At 40.2% G+C, this 26,812-nt stretch overlaps 1 protein-coding gene and 1 pseudogene across 1 annotated transcript in view; both read right to left on the bottom strand.

The window, feature by feature from the left end:
* KIF11 (kinesin family member 11) overlaps positions 1 to 26,812 on the bottom strand; it is a 63,082-nt gene that overhangs the window by 14,979 nt on the left and 21,291 nt on the right. Inside the window, exons 7-17 of the mRNA XM_006147638.3 lie at positions 25,608 to 25,698; positions 25,111 to 25,353; positions 23,229 to 23,324; positions 18,568 to 18,656; positions 16,363 to 16,450; positions 15,523 to 15,711; positions 14,216 to 14,423; positions 11,971 to 12,143; positions 7,659 to 7,784; positions 7,419 to 7,577; positions 4,201 to 4,307 (exon numbers count right to left, since the gene is read on the bottom strand). Of these exons, the coding sequence (XP_006147700.1) occupies positions 4,201 to 4,307; positions 7,419 to 7,577; positions 7,659 to 7,784; positions 11,971 to 12,143; positions 14,216 to 14,423; positions 15,523 to 15,711; positions 16,363 to 16,450; positions 18,568 to 18,656; positions 23,229 to 23,324; positions 25,111 to 25,353; positions 25,608 to 25,698 (1,569 nt within the window). The remainder of the gene's footprint in view (positions 1 to 4,200; positions 4,308 to 7,418; positions 7,578 to 7,658; positions 7,785 to 11,970; positions 12,144 to 14,215; positions 14,424 to 15,522; positions 15,712 to 16,362; positions 16,451 to 18,567; positions 18,657 to 23,228; positions 23,325 to 25,110; positions 25,354 to 25,607; positions 25,699 to 26,812) is intronic.
* LOC114007700 (peptidyl-prolyl cis-trans isomerase NIMA-interacting 4 pseudogene) lies at positions 16,830 to 17,231 on the bottom strand (annotated as a pseudogene).

Raw genomic sequence — 26,812 nt, 5'->3', positions numbered from 1 at the left:
AGAGGAAGAGGAAAAAAAACATATATATGTGCATAAGCAAGAAAGTAGAAGTGGAATATTATTGATGATAACATGCTTGATTGGGTCACTGTGCAGTTTATTCTAGATGGGAAATTACATTTAGTACGCTGTGATGATGCTCAGGGAATGAATGTTAGGGAAAAAAAAAAAGAACGAAAACAAAAAACAAACAAAAAAAAACGGTTAAACTATTCGTACCATTTAAAAAAAAAAATGGATATTTGATGGCTGCAGTGAGCGGTATGGGCCCAGTTGGGTTCTACTTTATAGTATGCTCTTTTTACCCAATGGGGTTTAGGCCTAAAGTCAGACTTGAGTTCATGTAGAGGCATGTGTCAGCTGTGATAACTATTGGAGAGACTTAGACTAATTAAGATCACTGACAGATCATTTGGGGAGGGGTGAGGCACGGAGGGCAATCGGGGATGACAGGGACAATGTGGGAGGAGGATGGGTCATAACAGAGGGAGGGGGATGGGGAATCTAGGATGGTAAAACAAAAGGCAAGGTATGCAGGACACAAGAATTGGGAAATTATTTGCTGAGAACATATATGTTGACGTGCTTGATTGAGCCAATGCACAGTATATCTTGGATGGAAAATTCATTTTTGTGTGTTGCGATGGGAAAAAAAATTATAATAAAAAATAAACTATAAAAAAAAAAGAGAAGAGGATAGAGAAAGATAGCAAGTGAACAATAGAGGGGATGTTAGTGAGAAACAGATATGGTTTATTATCTGTTGAAGATGACGTGTATAGTATTCTCAACTGGACTGGTCTGGGAAGTATTTCATGATGGGTGAAGTCTTTTAACAAGTAAAATGAGAAATAATGATTGACTGTTTTAAAAAATTATAATAATAATAATTATTGGGAAATGCATGGAAAAGACATTGAATGATAAAGCGGGGAGATCGATGCCTCTGTATTGACTGACATGCATGGCATTCCCTTTTGAAAAAGCAATGGAAGTCAATGTAAAGTTATATGTAATCCAATGTAATATAAAGAAGATTATGATAATAATAAAAAAAAAAAAAAAAAAAAGAGTTAAGGGCTGGCTCCAAGCAGTGATTAAGACTGTGCATTGGGAATAGAAACACACAGGTCAATGGTGGTTCAAATCCTGATCCAGCAACTTGACAACCATGCCAGGTGACTTGTGTGCATGTGCCCCAAATCCTGACAGAATGGGAAACAGAGGAAAAAGGATTGTGGCATGACCATAGTCATTTGGGGGGAGTGCTTGTTCTTATTCTGTCACCCCACCTCTCTCTAGCAAGCACATAAGCCTCTGACAATAAAAAATTAGAAATAAAACACAACAGAAGACAGATGTCAATGATGAGAAAATTCAGATGTTAGAATTATCTGTCCACAATTTTAAAGAAATGACCTTAAAAGTGCTTCCACGGAGGCCAGCAGGTAGCATGGTGGTTAAAGGCATGGGACTCCAACCTGGCCGACCGTGGTTTGAGTCCCAGACCCAGTATCTTTATTCTCTCTCTCTCAGTCTGTCTCTCGCTGATCAAAACTGGAAAATAATAATAAAGTTTAATAAAAAGAATTCTTAAAAAAAAAAAATGCTTCCATGGGACCAGTAGTTGGCATAATGGCTGGTGCTGGACTCCCATATAGTCGACTGCAGTTCGAGTCCTGGACCTGGTGGCTTAAACTCACGCCAGGCGCATGTGCATGCGTGCCCAAAATCCCAAGAGAAGAATAAGGAGAAGGGATTGTGGTGTGGCCATCCCCTCTGGGGGTGATTTCTCACTTTCTGTATCTCTCTGTCTGTCTGGCAAGTGCACATGACGTGTAGCAAATAAAAAAAGAAAAAAGAAAAAAGAAAAAAGCTTCCACAAACAATTAAAACATTTGTAGGGGGAAAAGGCAGAGAAACAGAAGATATAAAAAAAGAAGAAAATAAAAATGATAAAACTGGGGCAAACCCCAAAGCTTTGTGGTTAAAGAAGCTATATTCCATATGGCCAACTGAGGTTCAAGTCCCAGCCCCAGAGGTTTGGGGGGAAAAAAAACCCATACACTTGTTACATGTACATGCCCCGAATCCCAACAAAAAAGAAAAACAGAGAAGGGATTATGGCATGACCATGTCCAGTCAGGGCTGCCTCTCCTGCACTGGCCCCCCCATCCTCTTTCACTTTGTCTTTCTCACTCTGAACAAATATATCCTCTGGTAATTTCTAAAAAATTCTGAAACTGAAAAATGCCATAACTGAAATTAAATGGGTTCAACAGTAAGTTTGAGAAGACAGAGGAAGGCTCAGTGACCATGAAGACAGATAACAGAATGTACCCAATCAGAGCAACAAGGAACACCTACATCTATATCTGCATTTATATATCGCTTCAGGGATCTCTGGGACCTAATTAAAGACCTAAGATCTGTGTCTCTGAAGTCCTAGAAGCTGAGGAGTGTGGGGCTGAAAACACCCACAGTTTGGTGAATACATAAGTCTATAAATTTAAGAAGCTGAACAAACCTCAAACAGGATAAACTTGAAGAAATATGTAAGGAGACAAAATGACAAAATTTCTAAACCCTAAGCACAAAACAGTCTTTGGCTAGGCAGTGGCATAGCAGTAACGTACATGGACCCACAGGGGTTAAGTCCTGGGTTCACGTCTGGAGACCTCCTGAAAATGCTGGCTGAGTGTGTGCGCATGATCCCCAGTGACTGAGAATGAGGGTGGACTGAAACGACCCCTGTGTCTGTCTGTCTGTCTGTCTGTCTCTTTCTCATAACAATAAATACATAAACTTAGGAAAAACTAATCTTGAAAGAAACTGCATATAAAGAAGCTATTATTTGAATAACTGGATTTCTCCTCTCAGAGGCCGGAAAGAAATGGAATAACCATTATTTCAAATACTGACAGAAAACTGTCAGGACCAGCAGATGGCGCAATTGTTACATTGCTGGATTCCCACATGGCTGATGACAGTTGAAATCCTGGAACCAGCAGACTGAAACTCACATCAGGTACTTTTGTGTGTGTACCCAAAATACTGAGAGGAAAATGAAGAAGAAGGGATTGTAATGTGGCCTTCCCCCGACTTTGAGGGTGATTTTTCATTATCACATGTCCTATAGCAAAATCTCTCTATAAAAGAAAAAAAAAAATTGAACCTGAGTTTTATATCCAGTGCAATTATCTTTCAGGAATCAATGGGAAATCAAGACATTCTTAGAGAAAGGAAAAACATAATCGGTGACCAGTGTAGCAAGGAACTACTCTATAACAAAGGAAGCTTCAGCTTCAGGAAAGAACGATTAAATGGGCAAATGGGGTAAATGTCAAATTTAAATGTGAAACATAAAACTATAAAGCTTCTACAAGAAAACTGAACCCTCACTGGAGTATAGTAACTATGTAGGAGTCAAGCAATGAGGCCGTAAAACAACGTTCAACTCTACTAGAGACATCAGCCAGCGTTTTCTGAACAAGCTAGACAGCAAGCACTTTAGCTACAGTGCAGTAACTTCGATGGAATGACTCAACTCCACAAAGACAGCCTGAGGCAACATGGAGACAGCCATGCCTCTCTCCAGCCCAATGACAGCATCCAGCCTGCCCAGTCACAGTTTGCCAAACCCTGCTCTGGTCAGTGTGTCTTTCATTAGTAATAAAGGTTAGAAATCACAGAATTACTTAATGTGTATTCTACTATTGAGAAAATAGGAAAATACAACATGGATGACAGTCAAGCTTTTCACCGTCTGAGACAACAGCACAAACATGGAATAGAAAGGTACTTCTGTGGGCCGGCCCCAAGGCACACTACTGAAGCCCTGGGCACAGAAGGCTGCATCCCACAGAGCCACTTCTGACCCATCTGAACTATGGCAGCCCATTTTCATATCCCAACAGGTGGAAAACCCCCACTGTGAGTGTGCCCTAAATTCCAGAAGGGTGGAGAAGAAGAGGGATTGCAGCGTGACCAAGCCCTAGTGTGGGGTCCTTTCTCTATCCCTGGCAATCAAGAGAGAGAGAGAGATGTTTGTCAGCATGTGTACATTCTTACATCATAAAATGTTAACAAATTATAGATTAGGTAAAAGTATACAGAAATTTCTTGTACTACTTGAAGATTTTTCTTTAGATGTAATTTTAGATTTGGAGCAAAGTTTAAGAGAATTTAAAAACAGCTTACTGCTCTATATTTTCTTGGACCCTACTAAGTGGTTTCTGGATGTTTTCACACTTTTCCTCCAAAGCACAGAATCGCTCTTCCCAAAGACTGATTGACTGGCGTAGTTCCTGTAAGAAAGTCGTGGGAAGGGGAAAGACACTTGAAATTAGGATGCTTGAACATTTTTTATACATGACTGACAGCATGAGTAATCCCCCCATAGGTGAATTATACATATACTTGACAAGAGATCTTTAACTCCACCTCTCCCCAGTAGAGGAAAGCAGTAGAAGTGATAGTAAAAGAATAATATTATAGGAATACTTTAAAGGAATTAATTAACAAAACTTGTTTTAACATTTGGTAACAAATTAATTACAGTATATCTCAAACCAATAACATACATCAAGTTCATGGTTTTCTCAGATTATGCTTAAGAATCAGTTTGACAGGTATATAGGTCGCCTGCTTGCTTTCTTTTCTTTCTTTCTTTAGTTTACAGAGAGAGAAGTAAAGTGAGAAATCACTCCCAGGGGGATGGCCACACCACAATCCCTGCTACTCCATCCTCCTCTCAGGATTTTGGGCAAGCATGCATGCACACACGCCCAGCAATTTTCAAGCCACCAGGTCCAGACAAAAGGCTCAGTCATGTGGGATCCAGCTGCCCCCAATGTTGTTTTGCAACTAACAACACTATTAGAAGAGAAAACTTAATGATGATAACCTAACGGGTCAAGCAATTCAAAAATATCAGTTGTGGGATCAGCAGCTGGCTTAATGGCTATGTTGATGGACTCCCATGTGGTCGACCGCAGTTCAAGTCCTGGAACAGTGGCTTAAACTCACACCGGGCGCATGTGTGCATGTGCCCAAGAACCCGAGAGAAGAATGGAAGAGAAGGGATTGTGGTGTAGCCATCCCCCATGGGGGGCGGAGGTGATTTCTCGCTTTCACTTTCTGTCTCTCTGTCTCTCTCTGGCTAGCGCACACCTCTTATAGCAAAAACAAGAAAGAAAGAAAGAAAGAAAGAAAGAAAGGAAGGAAGGAAGGAAGGAAGGAAGGAAGGAAGGAAGGAAGAAAGGAAGGAAGGAAGAAAGAAAGGAAGGAAGGAAGAAAGGAAGGAAGAAAGAAAGAAAGAAAGGAAGGGAGAAAAGAAAAGAAAAGAAAAGAAAAGAAAAGAAAAGAAAAGAAAAGAAAAGAAAAATATCAGTTGCTGGGCTGAACCCAGAATACAGAGTCAAGCTTATGCATAGGAGCTGGATCCCCATGGCCAACTGCACTCCAGACCTGGCCCTGGTGGCTTGAAATACACGTCGTTGGACACATGTGCGTGTATAGTGCCTGCCCAAAACTCCGACAAGGAGGAGAAAAGAACGGGCAAGGGGTGCGGTGTGACCACTCCCCACTGGGAGGGATTTTTTCTTTCTTCTCTCTCTGCCTCTTTCTATATACAAACACACACACTCCCTCTGGAAAAAAGTTTTAAAAATTTTACAGAACTTAGTTTGATCATAAATAAAAACTGTTTTATCTGTGTTCATATTTGATATCTTTTAAAACAAGGGACCAGCAGGTGGCGTGGTGGTAAAGGCGCTGGACTTGCACATGGCCGACTGCAGTGCAATTCTGGACCCAGTGGCTTGAAACATCACGCCAGAAGGGTGTGTGTGTAAATGCCCAAAATCCCAGAGGGGAAGAGTTTTGTAGAGTGGTCTTCCCCTCAAGGGGTGATATTTCACTTTCCCTCTCACTGTCTGTTTCTACCAGGCAACTACACATGCCCTATAACAAACAAACAAACAAAAATGCTGTGATATGCACACGACATTCTAACTACATTGCAAAATGAAGAGGGTACCCTAAAGACCCAGAAGCATGGAAAATACATCAAGGTTATTCACTATTCAGTCTGTTCAGTGTTCAATTTCTGGCAAATAACATGAGCTGACAGCGCACAGCTTCCACACTGAGTATGCGTAAAGTCTGTCAGTTCTACTAATCTCAGAGTGGCGGTAATGCAGTATTGTCAGTTTTGTCTACATGCGAATACGTGCTCAAAATTTTAATAATTGTTCATTAAAGCAGCCGGATGCCACATGACTGGCAAGACAGCTTGAGTCCCAGACCCAGTGGCTTCAGAAACACATTGGGTGAGTGTGAGCATGCATGCCCAAAATCCTGAAAGGAGGGAGGGATGAAGAAGGGATTGTGGAATGACTATTCTCCATGGGGCGTACTTTCTCCCGTTTCCCTGACGTTTGTCGAGCGTGCGTTAGAGGACTGTTTTAAAGTCTCATACAGTTTACATGGAATAGTTTACATGTATAAAGTTAAATCATGAACTACATTACAATCAACCAATATAAATTTTTTTTTTTTGAGAGATTTTCGCTATAGGGTGCGTGCGCTTGCCAGACAGAGACATTAGAGACAGAAAACGAGAAATCACCCCCCAGGGGGGATGGCCACGCCGCAATCCCTTCTCCTCCATTCTCCTCTCGGGATCTTGGGCACACATGCATACGCACCCGGCGTGAGTTTTAAGCCACCGGGTCTGGGACGTGAACCACGGTCGACTACATGGGAATCCAGCGACATAGCCATTACCCTAACTGCTGGTTCCCAACCAATACAAATTTTTAATTGTATTAATTACTACAATTTAAGTCTGTCAGGTGGTATGGTGGTTAGGGTGCTGGACTCCCACATGGCCAGCTGCGGTTCGAGTCCCAGACCTGGTGGCTTGCTTTCTTACTTTCCCTTTCTCTCTCTCTGTCACTGTCTGGTCACATTTTAAAAAAACAAATAATAATGGCAAATAAAAAAAAGAATACTAAGAGGAAGCAGGGCTTCATTTATGAAAGAAAATACTATTTGTGTCATCCTAGAAAGAAACAGTGGATCAAGTTATAATGCAGATACATGTTCACTTTATATGCTATAAACATTCTCCTCTAACGATGTCTCTCCATTTTCCATCTTGGCATGAGAAAAGGTGTGCTTTGTTTATCAGGCGCTACTTCATTATGGGATTCTCCATGTAGCGAATCCTCAAATACTAATTAAGAGAGGTATTCTCAATTACTTCACATTAATTACTGTTATAAGCAACAGTGGCTATGATAGTTCCAGTCTTCTAAATTAATTTTACAACATCTCAGATGTTTAACAGATTACCAAGCCATATCAAGTCATCATAAAACTTTCTTTTTACATCCCACATGTAAACAAGTTACCTGTGAATAGGTTTGCTTAACTGTCTTGAGGTCTTCAGTTAAGCTATCACACAGCTTCTGTGATTCAACCAAGGATAAAATTGTATTTTCTTGCAGTTCATGTAGATTGTTACATAGAATATTAAGAAACTCATCCATTTCCTTTTTCTGATCTTCTATCTTTCAAGGAAAAAAAAAAACAAACATTAGTTTCCTTCTTAAACATCAATTCTGAGATATTAAGAAGGTGACATTGCTTACCTTCTCAGCCACTGTCAATGAAGTCTTGAAAATATGCATAAGTTGACTCTTGATTTTCAATATTGACACCACAGTGGGAGACAATACTGTTTTCAGTGAACTTAGAAGGTCAGTCTTAAGAACATTCTGGTTTTAAAAATAAACAAACAGATCTTTAGAAAGATTTTCACTTTAATAAACCTAGATGACTACATGATAATATCTTACTTTGGTAACTAAACTTGTACATCAGAATTCTACAGTTCTGGGACCAACAGATGGCGTAGTGATTAAGTTACTGTACTTCCACATGGCTGAACACAGTTCGAGTCTGGGACCTGGTGGCCTGAAATTCACTCAGAATGCATATGCATGTATGCCCACGATCCTGAGAGAAGAATAAAGGAAAAGGGATTGCATCATGCCTATATCCCCTAGGGGTTGATTTCTCACTTTCTGTATCTGTGTCTCTCCACCAAACTCACATGCCTTATTGCAAAAAATTTCTCAAAACAAACAAACTAACAAAACTCTAAGTTTCTGTTCTCTATTTTATATATCCTATCCGATGAGATATGTTTGTTTAGACTTGACATCAGCCTAAGTAATTTAGTACTGCTTCTAGTAATTAAGAAAAAAGGATCTGGGGCCAGCAGGTGGCGTGGTGGTTCAGGGTGCTAGACTCCCACATGGCTGACTGTGGTTCGAGTCCCAGACCTGGTGGTTTGCTCTCTCACTTTCCTTCCCTCCTTCTATCACCCTTTTTCACTCTGTCCCTTTCTGGTCAAATTCTAATACATAAATAAATAAATAAAATAATTCTTAAAAAAAAAAAAAGAAAAGAAAATAGACTCTTAGTGTATAAGGAAAAAAAAAAAAATTAAGGTTTTGCCATAGGTTTTAAGCTCACTGGGTCGGGAAAGAGAGAGAGAGTGGGAGGGAAAGTGAGAAATCACCCCCAGAGGTGATGGTCACATCACAATCCTTCATTCTCCTCCTGGGATTTTGGGCACACATGCACACATGCCCAGCATAATTTTCAAGATGCCAGTCACACTGCAGTCAGCCATGTAGGAGTCCAACACCTTAACCACCACGTCACCTGCTGGCCTTGCTTCCTGTTTTTTCTTTTCTTTTCTTTCTTTCTTTTTTTTTTCTAAGATTTTATTTCAATTCATTGCAGCTATAATTCTTTTTTTAAAACTGACTACTTTTCTCAGTTTTGTTATAGGACACATGCAAACCGCCAGGTCCAGGACTTGAACCACAGTCAGGCATGTGTAAGTCCATCACCCCAACCACCATGCCATCTGCTGGCCCCCTTGCTGGTACAACTGAATAAAATATATTTTAAAGAAGTTTAGGTTACTAGTTAAAAAGCCTAAGAACAATCATCAGGAGTAAGTTTTTAACTTGGAAAAACTGATGACAAGTCCTTCTGTATCAGAAGAACTTGTAGAGAGTTCCAGCAGCTCAGGCAGCGGGAGGAGTGGTAGGGTTTATCTGCTCAACTCCACAAAGGCTCTAGGCGCGCCGCGGCCTCATCAGGCACCCAGCACGCACCCTGTCCGCAGACAAGATGCCCAAGAGGAAGGTCAGCTCAGCGGAGGGGACGGCCAAGGAAGAGCCCAAGAGGAGATTGGTGAGGTTGTTGGCTAAACCTCCTGCAAAAGTGGAGATGAAGCCAAAAAAGGAGGCAGGGAAGGATAAATCTTCAGACAAAAAAGTGCAAACAAAAGGAAAAGGGGAGCAAAGGGGAAACAGGCTGAAGTGGCCAACCCAGACACTAAAGATTTACCTGCAGAAAATGGAGAAACTACGAAGGAGGAGATGCACCCTGAGGAAGCAGGCGAGAAAGTCAAGTCTGACTAATGTCATATACCATATCTTATCAATGGTCCGTCTCTCTTCTTGTACAATCCAGAGGAATATCTTTATCATCTATTTTGTAAATGCGATTTTTTCTAGTGGCTCTAGAAATATTTTTAAGGAGAGAATCCCACCTCATCCCATTTTTAAAGTGTAAATGTTTTTTTTAAGAGGTGAAATCATTTACTGGTGCTTATTTTTCAGTACAAGCAGAAAATAGTGGGATATAGACTTATAGGAGGCTTTGACTCTCTTGCGTGTCAGCTTAACATTCCATAGGTGGGGGTGAGTGGGTAGTTTTTATATCCTAAATACAAAGCATACTAAATGGCAGTTTGGAGTCACAGTCATGCATTTAATGTGTCTTGAATATTTTAAATTACTCCTAGTATGTTTTTTAGTACTATTGTTTCCTAAAGAAAATCACTCTTTGATTGTTGCTCTCCCTGTCGGAATTATGTGCACTCTGTAACATCTTTGGTCGTGGTAGTCCAGTTTTCCTAATAATGTTGTTAATGTGCTGTGAAAGATTGGAAATTTGAAGTATGTAGTGTGTATGATACTAAATTGTGATTTGGTGGGACTTAAATAACAGCTTTCAACATCTGAAGACAGTGGTTCTTGATATCCTCTTAAGGAAAATTTGCCTTCAAATTTGAAGCTGGAATGTCACTGGAATAACTTAAAAAGAATCCCTATACTTGGCTTTTTAAATTTTTGGTACGTATGTTAAGAATTGGGTACAAATTGGGGACCAGCAGTTAGCATAATGGCTATGTCGCTGGACTCCCACATAGTCGACTGCAGTTTGCGTCCCAGACCCGGTGGCTTAAACCTCATGCCGGGAGCATGTGTGTGCGTGCCCAAGATCCCGAGAGGAGAATGGAGGAGAAGGGATTGCGGCGTGGCCATCACCCCGGGGGACGATTTCTTGCTTTCTGTCTCTCTGTCTCTGTCTGTCTGTCTGGCGAGCACACGCGCCCTATAGCGAAAACCTCTCCCCCCCCCAAAAAAAAAGAATTGGGTACAAATTGAAATGTCTGTACTGATCCTTGACATAATCAATAAATCTCAATTACAAAAGAGTGTTTTGAAGCACCTGACCTAAGGTCCTTTCACCAGAGCAGGGATGAAGAATTGAAACAGAAATAAACTAGTAAATACTTAAAAGCATACTAGTATTATTTTTGATAGAAAAACTATTCTAATTTCAAGTAATTCTATGAAAGCAACAGTCCACCTCCTCTTTAGTTTCAAACAAGGTTTATAACTGTATATATGTATAGTAAACATCAATAAATATAGGCTACCACTTAGTGAATGCATCAATTTCTGAGAAGTAACTATTGGTAAAATAGCACATATTAGTGTGACTGAAAAAAAATCTATCTAATCCAGGCAGAGTTTCAACTATTATTGACAGCATTTACTTGGAAAATGTTTAATAAATTACTATTAAACTCAGAAACAAAGGCAGAGCTTGCACACACACACACACACACACAAAGTGGCATGGCCAAGAACTTCCTACATGAAGTGTAACACTACAAACTTAGGAGTATACATAAATCAGGTGTGAAGGAGGTAATATTAACTGTACTAGATGAGTGACTTCTACAGAACTACAGAGAAAAATTTTACAATTAAGGCTCACAAGGATTGACTACAAATATCCAAACTCAAGAACTGTTATAAGTGTTCTTGGAATTACGTAGGTTATTTGTCTTGTATTACTATTACTAAACATACTACTGTAGTTTTAAAATGACCCAAGACCCTCTTCTGATTGGTCAGTGTAATGTCATCACGGTAATTCTAGGACCTCAAGAAATAGGTAACCTACCAATTTCTGGGCCAACTACTAAGTCATGTGGTGCTCAACATGCCTTCACTCACTGAAAGGATTACTAGTAACTCCTATTCTTCCCACTACAGATATGCGTTAAAAAGAGTGTCAAAGGTTTTATGTGAGCAGGTCTTCAAACCATTCATGGAAAACACATATTATGAAAAAACTATATTGGGCCAGACCTGTGGCCTGGTGGTTAAAGGAGCGGGATCCCACATGACTGACCTCATAAGAATCTCAGCCCTGGTGGAGAACACACTGGGGGCTAGCATGCAGCTGGAAGTAAGGTGGCTGGATCCTACATGGTCAACAGCATGGTTTGAGTCCTAGAACCAGCAGCTTGAAAATCACACTGGGCACGTGTACATATGTGCCTAAAATCCTCAGAGAAGAATGGATAAAAAATCCTTCCTGCGGGATGATTTCTTTCCCTCTCAGTCTCACTCTAGCAAGTAAATGCACCTTATGGAGAAAATCTTAAAAAATATACTCTGTCACAATGATATGTCTATCACTGTGTTCAGCAAAGACTAAGCTAAAAGAAGAGCAATTAACATTGTGCTTAAAGATGTACCACAGGTAGCCCTTTGAAAATAGCGTAAGAGATTTACTAACAATCAATTGCTGCAGTTCAGATTTACTTTCTGCTGCTAATGACTGTTCTTTTAGAAGCATGTTAGACATCTGAGAAACATGAGCAGACACGTTTTCTGGAATAGATGTGAGTGATCCAAGGGCTGTCGTAGTAATGGTGTCCAGTGCAGAGACGCTGGAAGACAGCAGGTTACCTGTAACACCAGAACAGAAAGATGTAAACTTCAACATAAATATATATATTATTTTTTTTGGAGAGGTTTTTGCTATAGGGTGCGTGCGCTCACCAGAAAGACAGAGAGACACAGAGACAGAAAGCGAGAAATCACCCCCCCGGGGGGATGGCCAAGCCGCAATCCCTTCTCTCTATTCTCTTCTCGGGATCTTGGGCATGCACGCACATGCGCCCAGCGTGAGTTTAAGCCACCAGGTCCAGGACTCAAACTGCAGTCGACTACATGGGAGTTCAGCAACATAGCCATTACGCTAACTGCTGGTCCCCAACATAAATATATTAAAAATATAAAAATTCTATACAAATAGTTAGAGCTACTTCAGAGGCTGGAAAAATTATATCCTTTTTGTCAAATTTAATAACAAAATAATTGGCTCACTTATAATGATCGGTATTTTAAACATATATTACATATAGTCTATAGCATCCCAAAAGCCTTTGACATATTTCTAAGTATCAAAACAAGAGAGAATTCTGTGGTTGAAGTCCTAGACCTGGAGGCTTGCTTTGTCTTTCTCTCTCTCTCTCTCTCTCTCTCTGGTTAAACTAAATTAAGCAAAGAAAAAAAATGAAATAATTCTTTTTTTTCTTTTTTAAAGAATTGTTTTATTTATTTCTTTGTTTGTTTATTTTTTGAGAAGTTTTTGCTATAGGGCACGTGCACTCACCAGAAAGACAGAGAGAGACAGAAAGCGAGAAATCACCCCCCAGAGGAGATGGCCACGCCGCAATCCCTTCTCCTCCATTCTCCTCTCAGGATCCTGGACAGGCACACACATGCGCCTGGAGTGAGTTTAAGCCACAGGGTCCGGGACACGAACTGCAGTCGACTACATAGGAGTCCAGCAACATAGCCATTATGCTAACTGCTGGTCCCAAAAATTGTTTTATTTAACTTTATTTCTTTATTTTAATTTGGCCAGAGAAAGAGCAAGAACAAGAAAGAGAGAAACAGAGAGAAAGAAAGAAAGCCACCAGGTTCAGGACTGAACCACAGTCAGCCATGTGGGAATCCAGTGCCCTTGACTACCATGCCATCTGTCAGCCCTAAATAAGTAATTCTTAAATTTTTTTTCCTGTTTCTAATTGTTCCAAGCTTTCTGAGAATAATATTTTCATAATATATAATACTTAAAGAGGTTCTCTCTAAAGGGGGATGACAACCATGAATTGGTTTAAGATGGTATAGACACTTATTCTTATTTTTAAAAGAATTATTTTAATTAATTTATTTATTTTTATTATTTTTAATTTGACCAGAGAGGAACAGAAGGAGGCGGGGAGTGAGAAAGCAAGTTGCCAGGTCTAGGACTCAAACCATGATCAGTCATGTGGGAGTCCATTGCCCTTAACCATCACATCACCTGTTGGCCCATAGACACTTATTCTGACAATATAGCAAAACTACTAGATATACATTTCAAAAAAAAAAAAAAGAAAGAAAAGAAAAAGTGTTATAAAATGTTTATGCACAGAAAATTTCTATTAAGAGACCAAAAAATCTAACCATGATACCTATGTGGAAGGAGTAAGCATCAGGGACAAAGGACTTTTACCTCTAATGTTTATACACTTACCAAACAAACAACCTATTTTATAGAAAACAAATTTATTCTAATTCAAAGACAGGTAACAGCCCAAACAGATAATATACCTGCTGAGGAGAGTACTAGTCTTTTACAATCTTAAATTATGTTCTAGTTTCCATTATTGCTTTTTATTAATATGCCAAAAGGCACATGTGCTTGTTAGAGAGGAACGGGGAGAGAGGAAGGGAGAAAGCACCCCACCAGTGTGTGGGCCTGCCACAATTCCTTCTGTTTCCCCATCCCACTGGAATTTGGAAATGCACGCTCACATACTCGGAGTGTTCTTCACACTGCTAGAGCTGGGACTGAAACCACAGCTGGACATGCGGGATCCAGCTGCCTCCACCACCAGGCCACAAGGCCAGCCCTAAACGATCAGTTCTGAAATTAGCCTCATACTACACATATAAAAACTAGAATAATTAGAATCGCTTGAACTTACCGAACAGGGTCTTGTGAACTTCTAGCATAGCCTTTTGCTTTAAGCTGCCATCTCTGATTAATTCTTCCATATTATTAAACAGATTGTTCAGATTTTTACCAAAAACATCCTGAGTTTCTGCATTGTGCTGGTCAATTGCTTTCTTACGATCCAGCTTAGAATGGAGACCAGATACATCTTTTGTTGTTTCTTCAACTGTAGTAAGCAGCTATATAAGAATTTAAAAAGGAAATGTTGATAAGTGGATATGATAAAAGCAATCTTATGTGAATATCTGTGCTACGTAAGGGTATCTTTTGACAAGAACTAGCAAGTTTTAGAGATCTGACAGAGAGAGAGAAAGAAGTACCCACAGGGTCTTAGCTTTGCAGTCCACCCCACGTCTCAGCCAACCAGGATCATGAGCACACGGCCTGCCCAGTGAGCCCAAGGAGACCTCGGGACCCAAACCTGACATACAGCCTCAGCAGCACAGAGAATTGCATTACTTACGATAGCACCACCAGGGAGGCCGAATAACTTATTTTCCTTTTAATTTACTATAGGACGTGTGTGTTCTCTGGAGAGAGAGGGAGACGGTGAAAAAGCACAATCCCTGTCCTCCATTCTCCTGTCAGGATTTGGAGTAGCATGTACACACACACCTCCATCTTTTTTCTCTTTTTTCCTGAAGAATTATTATTTATTTTAATTATTCACGTATGACCAGAGAGAGACAGAGAGGGGCGAGTGAGAAAGCAACTGTCAGGACTAGAACTCTAACCGTGGTCAGCCATGTGGGAGTCCAGTGTCTTAACCCCCATGCTGGTCCCATACACCCATGTGTTTTCTAAGCTGATGGGTCCAGGACCTGAACCCTGCAGTGGGTATGTAGGATCCAGACACCTTAACCACCATGCCACTGGCTGGTCTGAAATAATGTTTGTTTTTGTTTTTTTTTTTTGAAGAGATTTTTGCTATAGGGTTTATGTGCTTGCCAGAGAGACAAAGACAAACAGAAGGCAAGAAATCACCCCCAGGGGGAATGGCTGTGCCGCAATTCCTTCTCTGTTCTCCTCTTGGGGTTTTGGGCAGACACACACAGGTGCCCAGCATGAGTTTCAAGTTATCGGGTCCAGGACTTGAACCACAGTCAGTCACGTGAGAGTCCAGTGCCTTAACCACTACATGACTGGCTGGCCCCTCAACTAATGTTTTTAAATGAACAGAAATAGCATTTGAGGTAAATAAACAAAATTTCACAACTCTGCTTAAACAAATTCTCTTGTTTGTTCATCGTGAGTACAAATCAAAACAACTGGCCAAACCTTGCTGGCCGCGTCATGAAGTTTCTCTTCGGTGCTTTCCAAAGCTGATGTGATATATTCTTCTTGGACAAGCTGGAATTTAGTTTCTTCCAAATGTTTCTGAGTGACTTCAAGTTCGTGGGTCTTATTTTGCAGGTCAGATTTACACTGGTCGAGTTCATTTTTATTATCCATAAATAACTCTGTAACCTAAATATAATACATTGAACATTAAAAAAAAAAAAAAGACTTAAAAATGCTGAACTGGTTTGTGAGACACCTGGCTAGTTCATGTATACCATCAGAAGAATGGAACAAATTATTTCCATGCAAAGGTTGTAACAAGCTACCAGGAAGGTTAGCACATCTTACATGCCATCTGGTTTCTTCCTACAGGCTTATTCAAAAGTTTGAGAACAAATAACAGGTCAGATGTGGTGGGGTTAATTCATCAGTTTCCTTCCAACACTGTCAACGGGTTTACATACAGAAATTAATGCAAGCTGGCACGGGAGGTTCAGGTCTCTCCGTGTGACCTAGTTACTACTTTTATGTAACACGCAGTTCTCTCCAGTATCTGTCTTCCTTCATTTCATAAACAAGTCAACAAAAAGCCTCAGCCTTCACTAGCTCATAGCTTTAACAAGAGTTATGGACAGTTAATTTCTTACAATATTACATAAATACAAATGGCAAAAAAGCTTCTACGGTAACATTGATAAACAGTAAAATTATGACACAATTTAATTTCAGTATGGGTCAACAAGAAAAAAAATCTTAAGTATAAAGTACCCAGTCCTTCACATTCATATTTTCTTTTAAGATTTACTTTCCATATAATGAATAGTTTTGAATGCTTACCCTACTCAGTTCTTCCTCAAGGGCACCAATTTTTTCAATTAATTCTACAATTTGTTCTTCTTGAACAGTTAATTTTCCATTCATAGCTCTAAAACAAAGTTTAATATAAGTTGAACAGTTTGGATTTTTTTCTAATTCCTATAAATTTTTTTCTAATATAATTGCAGTAGTTATACAAACTCAACTACTGTTTTATTATAAGCTTGTTTATATTACATTGAATACATATACCTTTTACAGTATATTACATTTTTTTCCCAGAAGGAATACCTTGCACATCATTCAAGACAAAGACATTACTATCCATCATCATCAAATAGCTTTTCATCATTTTTTCCCAAACTCATTTGTTTACCATCAGCATAATGATGCATAAATGACGACATCAGAAAGAACAAATGTATTCCTGTCTTTATTTTATAAATGAATAATTTTCTTTCCCTTTTTTTTCAGTCTTTCATATCATTTTATTTTCTCCCTTCAACCATAACAATATGATATCTAAATTTTGTCTTAACTGGTGGGTCTGTAAAAACAAGTTTATCCATCCCACTGACCGGCAAGGCAAATGCTGTTTCTTGAAATGGTCCCACCATGGATCCTCTGGTCATCCAACTCAAGTCACCCCCTTGCCTGGCTTTATTGTCACTATATTGTGTGACCACTTCATGGAATTTCATTCCAGACTTTAACTTTCCCATGGCTTCCATAGTTATGCTGTGCTTTTCACACAGAATGTGTCTGACCTTTACTGCATTGCCACCACCTTTGGTGGCACCACCCTATGACTTCTTGTCGGCACTATCACTCCCAGATGCCACTCCCCCTTTACCTCCTTTTCCAGAACCACTTTTTCCTTTGGGCAGCATCTTTAAGACTTGCCCTTTCTTTTTTTTTTTTTAATTTTTTTTCTTTTGAGAGGTTTTTGTTATCGGGTGTGTGCAATTGTCAGAGAGAGAGACAGACAGACAGAAAGTGGGAAATCAACCCCCAGCGGAATGGCCATGCCACAATCCCTTCTCCTCTCAGGATCTTGGGCACGCACGAACACACGCCTGGTATGAGTTTAAGCCACTGAGTCCGGGACTTGAACTAAGGTCAACTACGTGGGAATCCAGTGACAGCCATTATGCCACTGCTGGTCCTCAAACTAAGGACTTTAATCACAAATATGGACTATAAATAGATGGACAGTGGTGCAGCCGTAAAACACAACATTCTGTGAGGCTGACCCAATGGGAAAGTTCTGGGTACACCCAGAATGCCCCTGAGTATACTGGTCACACACATGTACATGCCTATGATCTGAGGCCATCTAAAACAAAGGTGGATCATGGCATCAAGACCCTTTTGGGAGCGATGTCTTTTTGTTGCTGTTTCTCTGGCTCATGGAAAAAAAACAATAAAGAAAATGAGAACACCAAATGGCGTAATGGTTACGTCACTAAACTCTCATGTGGTCAACCATGGTTTGAGTCCTGAACATGGCAGCTTAAACTCATGCCGGGCACACATGCGTCCGTGACCAAGATCCTGAGAGGAGAATGGAGATTTTTGCTATATATTTTTGCTCTCGAAAACAAAAAAGAATGAAAGAAAATGAACTTCAAATAAATGTCTTAGATGGCTACCCGGTGGCGGGGTGGTTAAGGCAACTGGATCCCACATGACTGACTTCGTAGTTCATGTCCTGGATAAGGTGGCTTGAAAATTATGCCAGGCACATGTGCATTCGTGACAAAATCCCAAGAGAAGAATGGAGGAGAGGGGGTTGGGAGTAGCCATCACTTGGAATATGATTTCTCACCTCCCCCAACTCTTGTCTCTCTCTGGTGAGTACACAAGTGCTATAGCAAAACTAACAAAACAAAAGAAAGGACCAGTAGATGGCTTAATAGTTATGCCATTGTCTTCCAGATGGCTGAATGCAGTTCGAGTCCTGGACCCAACTGCTTGAAACTCATGCTGAGTGTGCGTGCAGGTGTGTTTGCCCAAAATCCCAAGAGGAAAATGGAGGGGAAGAGACTGCCACATGACCATCCCCACTGAGGGGTGATTTCTTGCTTTCTGTCTGTCTTTCTCTGCCTCTCAGGCGAGCACACATGCCCTATAGCAAAAATCCCTCTCTAAAAAAAATAACTTTCAAACAGCCTATTATCAGAAAATGGTTATTGTTGGAAATTCACTCTATAGCCAAGGGCTTACCTAAAATTTTCTTCAGAAATGTACACCCCATTTTTCTCACGAGCCGCAGCAAGATCTCGTTTCAGACGCTCTATCTCTTCCGTGTACTCCTACACAAGAGGAATGTTATAGGTGCCAACTTAGTATGATATTTTTCCCATTCACTTTGAAGAGGATATGCCACAAAGAAATCACAAACTTTTAAAAAACATACCTGGCATCTATAGGAAATGAATTAAGCATTTGCCTTATCTTTCCTATCAGATTTTTATGCCTAGGTGGATGAAGTGCCTCTTTATAGAGGTATTCTGAAATCTGTTAAGGATGATTGAATTCAAATATTATCATTTTGTGGGGCAGCAGATGACGTACCAATTACATTGCTGGAATCCCACATGGCAAACTGCAATTCGAGTCCTGGACCCTGTGGCTTGAAAATCACGTAGGCCATATGTGCGTGTGTGTCCAAAATCCAGGGAGGAGAATGGAGAAGAAAGGATGCAGCTTGGCCATCCCCCAGAAGGGTGCTTTCTCACTTTCCCTCTCACTACCTCTGTGTCCACTCCCCCCTTATGAGTGCATGTTCCCTAAGGCAAAAACCTCTTAAAAAAAAAAAAGAAAAAAAAATTAGCATTTTGCAGTCTTAAAGAACTAATGGATTAAGTCACTCAATATCATAACTACTCACAAGAAGACCAAGAACCATACATTAAATGCTTCCTGATAAAAGAATACACCACCACTTATGAACCTGTCTTGCTAACAACCAGTAAATGCAAAACCTGAATCTTATATCAAACCCTGCAGATCCAACTACCAATGCTAGAAAATCTAAAGAACAGATTAGCAAGTCAAAAATACTTTAGGTAAAGTCAATAGCACAAAGAGTACAGGTACTTCTACAAGTAAATTTTAAGTGGGAGAAACATGGAAAATGAACCTATTTTATTGAGACCTCTGAAAATATACCAAAAAAATTGCAAATGGTGAACCTTACTTGGATCCTAAAACAAACTTTAAGAATAAGTGACAGTAAGAGAGTTGGAATTTTAAATAATGGCTGAATATTTTATTACACTACAGAATTGCTTAAGGGCTGGTCCAATGGCACAGCAACTAAGCTTTGTACATATGAAGCGGGACCCCACATGGCCAAACAAAGTTTAAGTCCCAGACCTAGCAGCTTAAAAAATACACCGGGCTCATGAGCAAGACCCTGATGGGGTGGAGAAAGGAAGGTAAAGGGACTGCGGCATGCCCGTGCGACACTGGGGTGCTTTCACTTTCTCTGGTGAATGCATATGCCCGCTACTAATAAAAAATATATATTTTCAGAAGAAAAAAGGAGTACACAAATATTTGTGGATTTAATATCATTAGGGGTCAAAAAACAAGTGTCTAAAAATGAATACTTACAAAAGAGGCTGATGTGTTTAAAATAATAAATACAAAGTCATTAGTTTTTCTCTGGTCCTAACCATTTTGAGATCCTTTACAAAGAAACAGGTTTTCTCAGGACAAGCAGATGGCATGGTAGTTAAGGCGTTGGACTCCCACATGGTCAACTGCAGTTCGAGTCCCAGACCTAGCAGCTTGCTTTCTCACATTCTCTTCTCTCTTTATGTCCCTCTCTGGCCAAATTAAATGAATGAATGAATGAAAGAAAGAAAAGCTAAATAAAATAATTCCTTAAAAAAAAATAGAGGTTGTCTCTCCTGCATTTCCTTTTAAACTGACTACTCAATTTTAAGTTACTGTATAGCTACAGTAATTAAGCCTGGGTAGTGTTGCCTGAGGGACAAGTAAGTCGATGGAACAGAATAGAGAACCTAGAAATGGGCCCACACAAATATGCCTGACCAATTGTTCACAAAGGTACAAAATCAGTTCGGTGGAGAAAATACAGCCTTTTCAGCAAAGGTTACTAGAGTAATCAGGCATACCATTAGTTTAAAAAAATGTACTTTAGGGACCAGCAGATGGTGTAATGGTTAAGTCACTGGATTCTCACATAGTCGACTATGATGTAAGTCACAGACAGGGCAGCTCAAAACTCGTGCCAAACAGTGCACGCATGCCTAAGATCCCAAGAGGAGAATGGAGGAGAAGGGATTGTGGCGTGGACATCCTGCCTGAGGGGTGATTTTTCGCTTTCTGTCTGTTTCTCCAGCGAGCACATGAGCCCTCTTAAAAAAATATCTCTCTTAAAGTAAAAAAAAAAAATGTGCCTTATAACTTAAAAATAATCAATTCAAACCACATGATGGGGTTAGCTTTGTGGACTGGTGGTTAAGGAGATTGGATCCCACATGCCTGACTATACAAGTCCTGGACCTGGTGGCTTGAGAAACACACAGGGCACGTGTGCATACATGCCCAAAATCCCGAAAAGAAGAGATGAAGAAAGGGATTACATTGTGACCATTCCCCGTAAGGGTGCTTTTTCTTCTCCCTCTTTCAATCTCTCTCTCATAGATGCACATGCCCTCTAGCAAAAAAAAAATGATAATGATAATAAAATTTTTAAAATTAAATTTAAAAATGAATTTTAGGGAATCAGGTTGTACTCTGTTTTTAAAGTAAGATACTGGCAGAACAGATTTTAAAAATAAAATAACGGGGCCCAGCAGGTGGCATGATGGATAATGGTTGAGCATGGTTCGAGTCCTAAATCTGATGGTTTGAAAATCACACCAGGCGCTTGTGTGGACATGTCAAAAATCCTGAGAGGTGAATGGAAGAGAAAGGATTGCAGAGTGGCCATATCCCTAGGGGGCAATTTCTTACTCCTCCCGTCCCTCGCAAGTACACACACCGAATGACAAAGACCTACAATAAGTAAAATAAAACATAACATGATCAAACTTTGGGAAAACAAAGAAAAAACCAGATCATGAGCTCATACATGGCAGCCTGTGGTCCTGGCTGGCTGAAGCTGGGAGAAGGACTGCAGCGTGAAGACCCCGTTGGGGGAACCTGCCTGTGTCTGTGCCTTTTTCTGTCTCTCTCATGAAAAAAAATGAACAAACAAACTTAAAAAAAAAAAAAAAAAAAAAAACTGAACACCAAAAAAAGGAAAAGACAAGGCAGACTGGGAGGAGATATTTGCAAATTTTATTTCCTCAAAGGCTTATATCTAGAATATATGACCAACACATTACAACTTACTAAGACAAATGACCCAGTTAAAAATTGGGCAAAATGGGGACCAGCAGATGGCGAAATGGTTACATTGCTGGACTCCCACATAGTAGGCCACCGCTCTAGTCCCAGACCCAGCGGCTTCAACTCATGCTGGGTACATGCGTGCACGCCCCAAATCCCAAGAAGAGAATGCAGGAAAAAGGGATTATGACGTGCCATTCCCCTGGGGGGGATTTCTCATTTTCTGTCTCTCTTCTCTCTTTAGTGAGTGCATGTGTCCTATACCAAAAATCTCTCTCAAAAAAAAAGAGCAAGGGAACCAGCAGTTAGCGTAATGGCTATATTACTGGACTCCCACGTAGTCGACCGTGGTTCATGTCCTGGACCCGGTGGCTTAAAACTCACACCGGGCACGTGTGCGTGCATGCCCAAGATCCCGAGAGGAGAAGGGAGGAGAAGGGATTGTGGCGTGACCATCCCCTCGGGGGGGGGGTGATTTCTCGCTTTCTGTCTCTATGTCTCTCTCTGTCTGTCTGGCGAGCGCACGCGCCCTATAACGAAAACCTCTCAAAAAAAAAAAAAAGAGCAAGATGAATAGACATTTTACCAAAAGAGGTCAACAAATGGACAATGAAAAGATGTTCAACATGGGACCAACAGTTAGCGTAATGGCTATGTCGCTGGACTCCCACGTAGTCAACCGCGGTTCGTGTCCCGGACCCGGTGGCTTAAAACTCACGCCGGGTGCGTGTGCGTGCGTGCCCAAGATCCCGAGAGGAGAATGAAGGAGAAGGGATTGTGGCGTGACCATCCCCACTGGGGGGTGATTTCTCACTTTCTGTCTCTCTGTCTCTCTCTGTCTGTCTGGCGAGCGCACGCGCCCTATAACGAAAACCTCTCAAAAAAAAACAAAAAATTGACTTAAGATGTACAGAATCCCAAATGTTATGCCAACCTAAAGAAGCCAGATGCAAAAGAACAGATATTGCTCAGCAAATGCCAATCTATAGACAGAACACTTCCTAACTGCAAAGGAGCAAAGGGCAACTATATAGTGATCAAAACTTTCTAAACTAGGTCATGGTGATATTACACAACTCAATAACTATACAGAAAAAAAAAAATCACTGAATTGTATGCACACAATAGCTCAATGGTATAGTATGTAAATTAAAGATGCAAATAATCTCAGCTCCCAGCTATTAGAAAAGATGAGACAAGAGCTTAGCAGCTAGAGACCTTGTTTAAAAACAAGCAAAAAAAGGAAAAGCCCGCATAGTGTACATATATGATGCAAATATTCTGTTACTGTAAATAAATGCAAACTTTGCTAAGGTACCAGCTTGGTTGATAAAGCTGGAAAAGTCAACATTAGCAACAGAAAAACATTTTTATAAGTTAAAAAATTTAAATCACCGGATTAAAAAAGACGATTAACAGGCATTTTAACAAACTTCATTTAACAAGTACCTATTTCAGTTCCTCATTACCCCATTTGTTAAGCAGGATTACATTACTCCACAAAAATTCACAATTACCTTAATAAGAGCTTTTTTGGTGAGTTTCTGATTGACTTCAGGCTTATTCAGTATGTTCTTTGCTCTATGAGCATATTCCAGTGTGCTCAGAGTTTCCTGTCATAAAGGAAAGGTCAATTACTAAAGATCATGTGAGAATGTAGTCCTGTTATCTACAATGTCATATAGAATAACTTACAACTAGTAATTTACAGTATCTAATCTTTTATAAATTCTATTCACTAAGACTACTATACTGAGGCTGGCTCAATGGTGCAGTGGTAATGTGCTGCTCAAAAGAAGCCAGATCCCCCATGACAACCATGGTTCGAACCCCAGGCCGGTCACTCGAGAGTGCCCAAGACGTAAGGGTCTGGAAGACTGGCGGAAAGGGATTGCAGCACGACCAGACGCTGTGCAGGGTGATTGTTTGTCTCTCTCTCTCACTCACATGTACATATAGATGTTCTAACACAAATAATGAAAAAAGGGATGAGCAGTTGGCGTAATGGCTATGTCATTGGACTCCCATGTAGTCGACCACAGTTCAAGTCCCGGACCCAGTAGCTTAAACTCACGCTGGGCACACGTGCGTGCATGTCCAAGATTCCAAAAGCAGAAAGGATTGCAGCATGGTCATCCCCCCTAGGGTTGATTTTTTCACTTTCTGTCTGTCTCTCTAGAGAGCGCACGTGTCCTAGAGTCAAAAAAAAAAAAAAGGAAGTTGTTTGGGTCAGCACGTGGCGTGGTTGTTAAGGTGCTGGAAACCACACAGCTGGCCATACAGTCTGAGTACCGGATACAGTCGCTTGAAAATCATGCCAAGAGGAGCCTGGAGTAGGCGGGATTGCAATGTGGCCATACTTCCAGAGGGGCGATTCTCTCTTTTCCTCTCTTTGTTCAGCATGCACGTTCTATAGCAACCTGCCCGCCCCTCCAAAAAAAAAAGAAATAGTTCTCTTCAACTTTCAGGGTATTTAACCTTACAACTCAATTAAATTTATTTCTTTCTTTAGAGTAGCCTTAAAACGAACAAATTGTACCAACTAGTGAATATATAAAATGCTCTATCTCCAAACAGTAGACATTCATCCATAAAAAGGAATAAAGTACTGATACATACAACATGGACGAACTTTGAAAACACAGTGGAAGAACCAGTAGCAAAGGACCACTTATTGTGTGATCCCGCTTACATAATGGAATGTCAAGAACAGGCAACAGTAAAGCTATGAAAAGTAGTAAGTAGCCTAGGGCTGGGAATGGCAAGAAAACAGTTACTAGTGGGGACAGGCTTTCTTTCTGCGGTGATGAAAATGTTCTACACTTAGATTTTCGTGATGTTTACACAAGTCTAGTAATATACTAAAATTAAAACACTTTAACCGGGTTAATTCTATGGTATATGAATTAATCTCAATAAAGGTATGACGAGAAAGCTGGAGACCTTACAAGCTTTCCTGCTTCCATTTAAAGATGATAGCAATTAAGGGTAGATTTTAGCATCTCTGTTGCTTCTCTTGTTTTTCCCCTCTGTTCCCACACATCCAACTGCACCTTCAGCATTCTCTAGACAGCCTCTAAAACATTAGCCTTCACTCGACCCACTTCTAAGTCCTCAATTACATCTCCGTACATCACCCACTGCTAATGACCCCAGCGATTTTCTCTGGAGACTGAGTAGAAACGCCACTAAATAACTGGCGATTGAAGGTTAAGATCTCTGCCAATAAGAAAAAAGGTCATTTTTCAGTGGTGTCCTCCTGTATGTGTCCACCTGCAAAGTCCAGATTCTTCTATATTACCGTATAGAATGGATCAAGCCAGTGAATACCACCGTAACATGGTAGTTAAATAAGACATAACAGCCACCACACTTGCGGCTTCCTTTCAGAGAGCTTACCTCAAGATTGACAGATGAAGGAGAAATTGTTGCGATTATAGATGTTCTTGTACGCCCCCCAAGAGAATCCTGAAGGATTCTAGTTAGTTTAGATTCTCGATAAGGGACGTGAGGTGTTTTTTCTACGAGAGCAGTAATAACCCTTCCCAAAGTCAAAAGGGACTGATTGATATTTCCGGCTTCCCGAGCTCTCTTGTCTACAGCTCCAGAACGGCCAATGTTTTCACTTCCGGCGAGATCAACCTTTAGTTTTAAAAACAAAAATAAAATCAGTCTACTAGATTTGGATTCAAGGGATTCCATTCTCATATTATACATAATGCATTAAATAGCCAGAAAAATCATTATTCTATAATTAACAAATTTCCTCCCCCACTATATAGCGACAATGACCACACAATGACTACTAAAATATTACCAACGATAGAAGTATAAGATTTCAAACTGCTTTACAAGGTGGTCAAAATGAAAACAGTGGTATTAAGGTGATTACTTACCAAGTTCAGTTTTCCAATTTTAACAAGCTCTTCTCCATCGATTGTAGTTTCTTTCATATGGATTGTAACAGAGAAAACTGAGTGGGAACGACTAGAAAACAAGATCCAGTTGCCTAGTCATTATAATGTAAAACACAATTTGATTCCTATAGAATATAGTAAAACTGGAAAGGAAGCTCCAAATCCAAGTGGAATAAAATAGATACTATCAGACAGGAGACACCAATAAAATGTTGGAAGGCAAAAAGTAGAAAGAACAATGTTTAGATTTTGCTTTCTTATATCTGCCACTTACAAGGGAGACCCTAATAAAAAACTACTTGAGGGATCAGCAGATGGCGTAATGGCTATGTTACTGGACTCCCACGTAGCCAACCATGGTTCAAGTCTGGACCCGGTGGCTTAAACTCATGCCAGGCGAGTGTACATGTGTGCCCAAGATCCCTAGAGGAGACTGGAGAAGGGATTGCGGCATGGCCATCCTCCCCGGGGAGGTGATTTCTAGCTTTCTATCTCCGTCTCTCTATTTTCTGGCAAGTGCACATACCCTATAGCAAAAACCTCTCTCCAAAAAAAAAAAATACACCCAGCATAGCTGAATTCAAGTTACTAACATGAAGTCAAGGAAAATAGAGTTGGGAAGAAGTGCTACCTTCGGGAGCCAGGGAGCCAGTATGAGCAAGTTTTAGCATACCACTGCCATAGGTTGAAGTTATACAATGATTTTTAAAGATAGTTTATTGTTTAAATGCAGAACAGATTCTAAAGATGATAAAAAGCAACCTTCTCAGCTAGGGGGAAAAAAAGAATGTGCCATTGGCCAAAATGTTTAATTGATAAGTTATAAGCTCTTTTCTTTTCACTGCTTAAATTAGTTTTCGCAAAAGTAACCTCAGGCTTAGATTTTCTGAGATAAACCTTTAAAATGTCTCAAACCAATATGCTCTTTAAGAGTGGTTAATACATTTTCTGTGTCTGTGCTTTTGAAGATAAGTTACTCTTCTTTCTCCTTCACTTCATGAATATCTTACCTTAAGCCATTTGGGTGTATATGTTTGCAGGTTGGTGGCAAAGACTGCAGATCATCCCTTTCTCAGGGAGCATCTTTAAACATTTAGTATCCATTTAATCTTACAATGGTTTAGAATATACTTTGGTGTCTGCAAGCAAAAGAGGGTAATATAGAAATGTGGCATTTTTCAAAA

This window comes from Tupaia chinensis, unplaced genomic scaffold (assembly GCF_000334495.1).
Source record: "Tupaia chinensis unplaced genomic scaffold, TupChi_1.0 Scaffold000217_1, whole genome shotgun sequence".
Taxonomy (NCBI): Eukaryota; Metazoa; Chordata; class Mammalia; order Scandentia; family Tupaiidae; genus Tupaia; species Tupaia belangeri.
The sequence above is the reverse complement of the archived record's forward strand: the minus strand, read 5'-3'. Positions and strand labels throughout refer to the sequence as shown.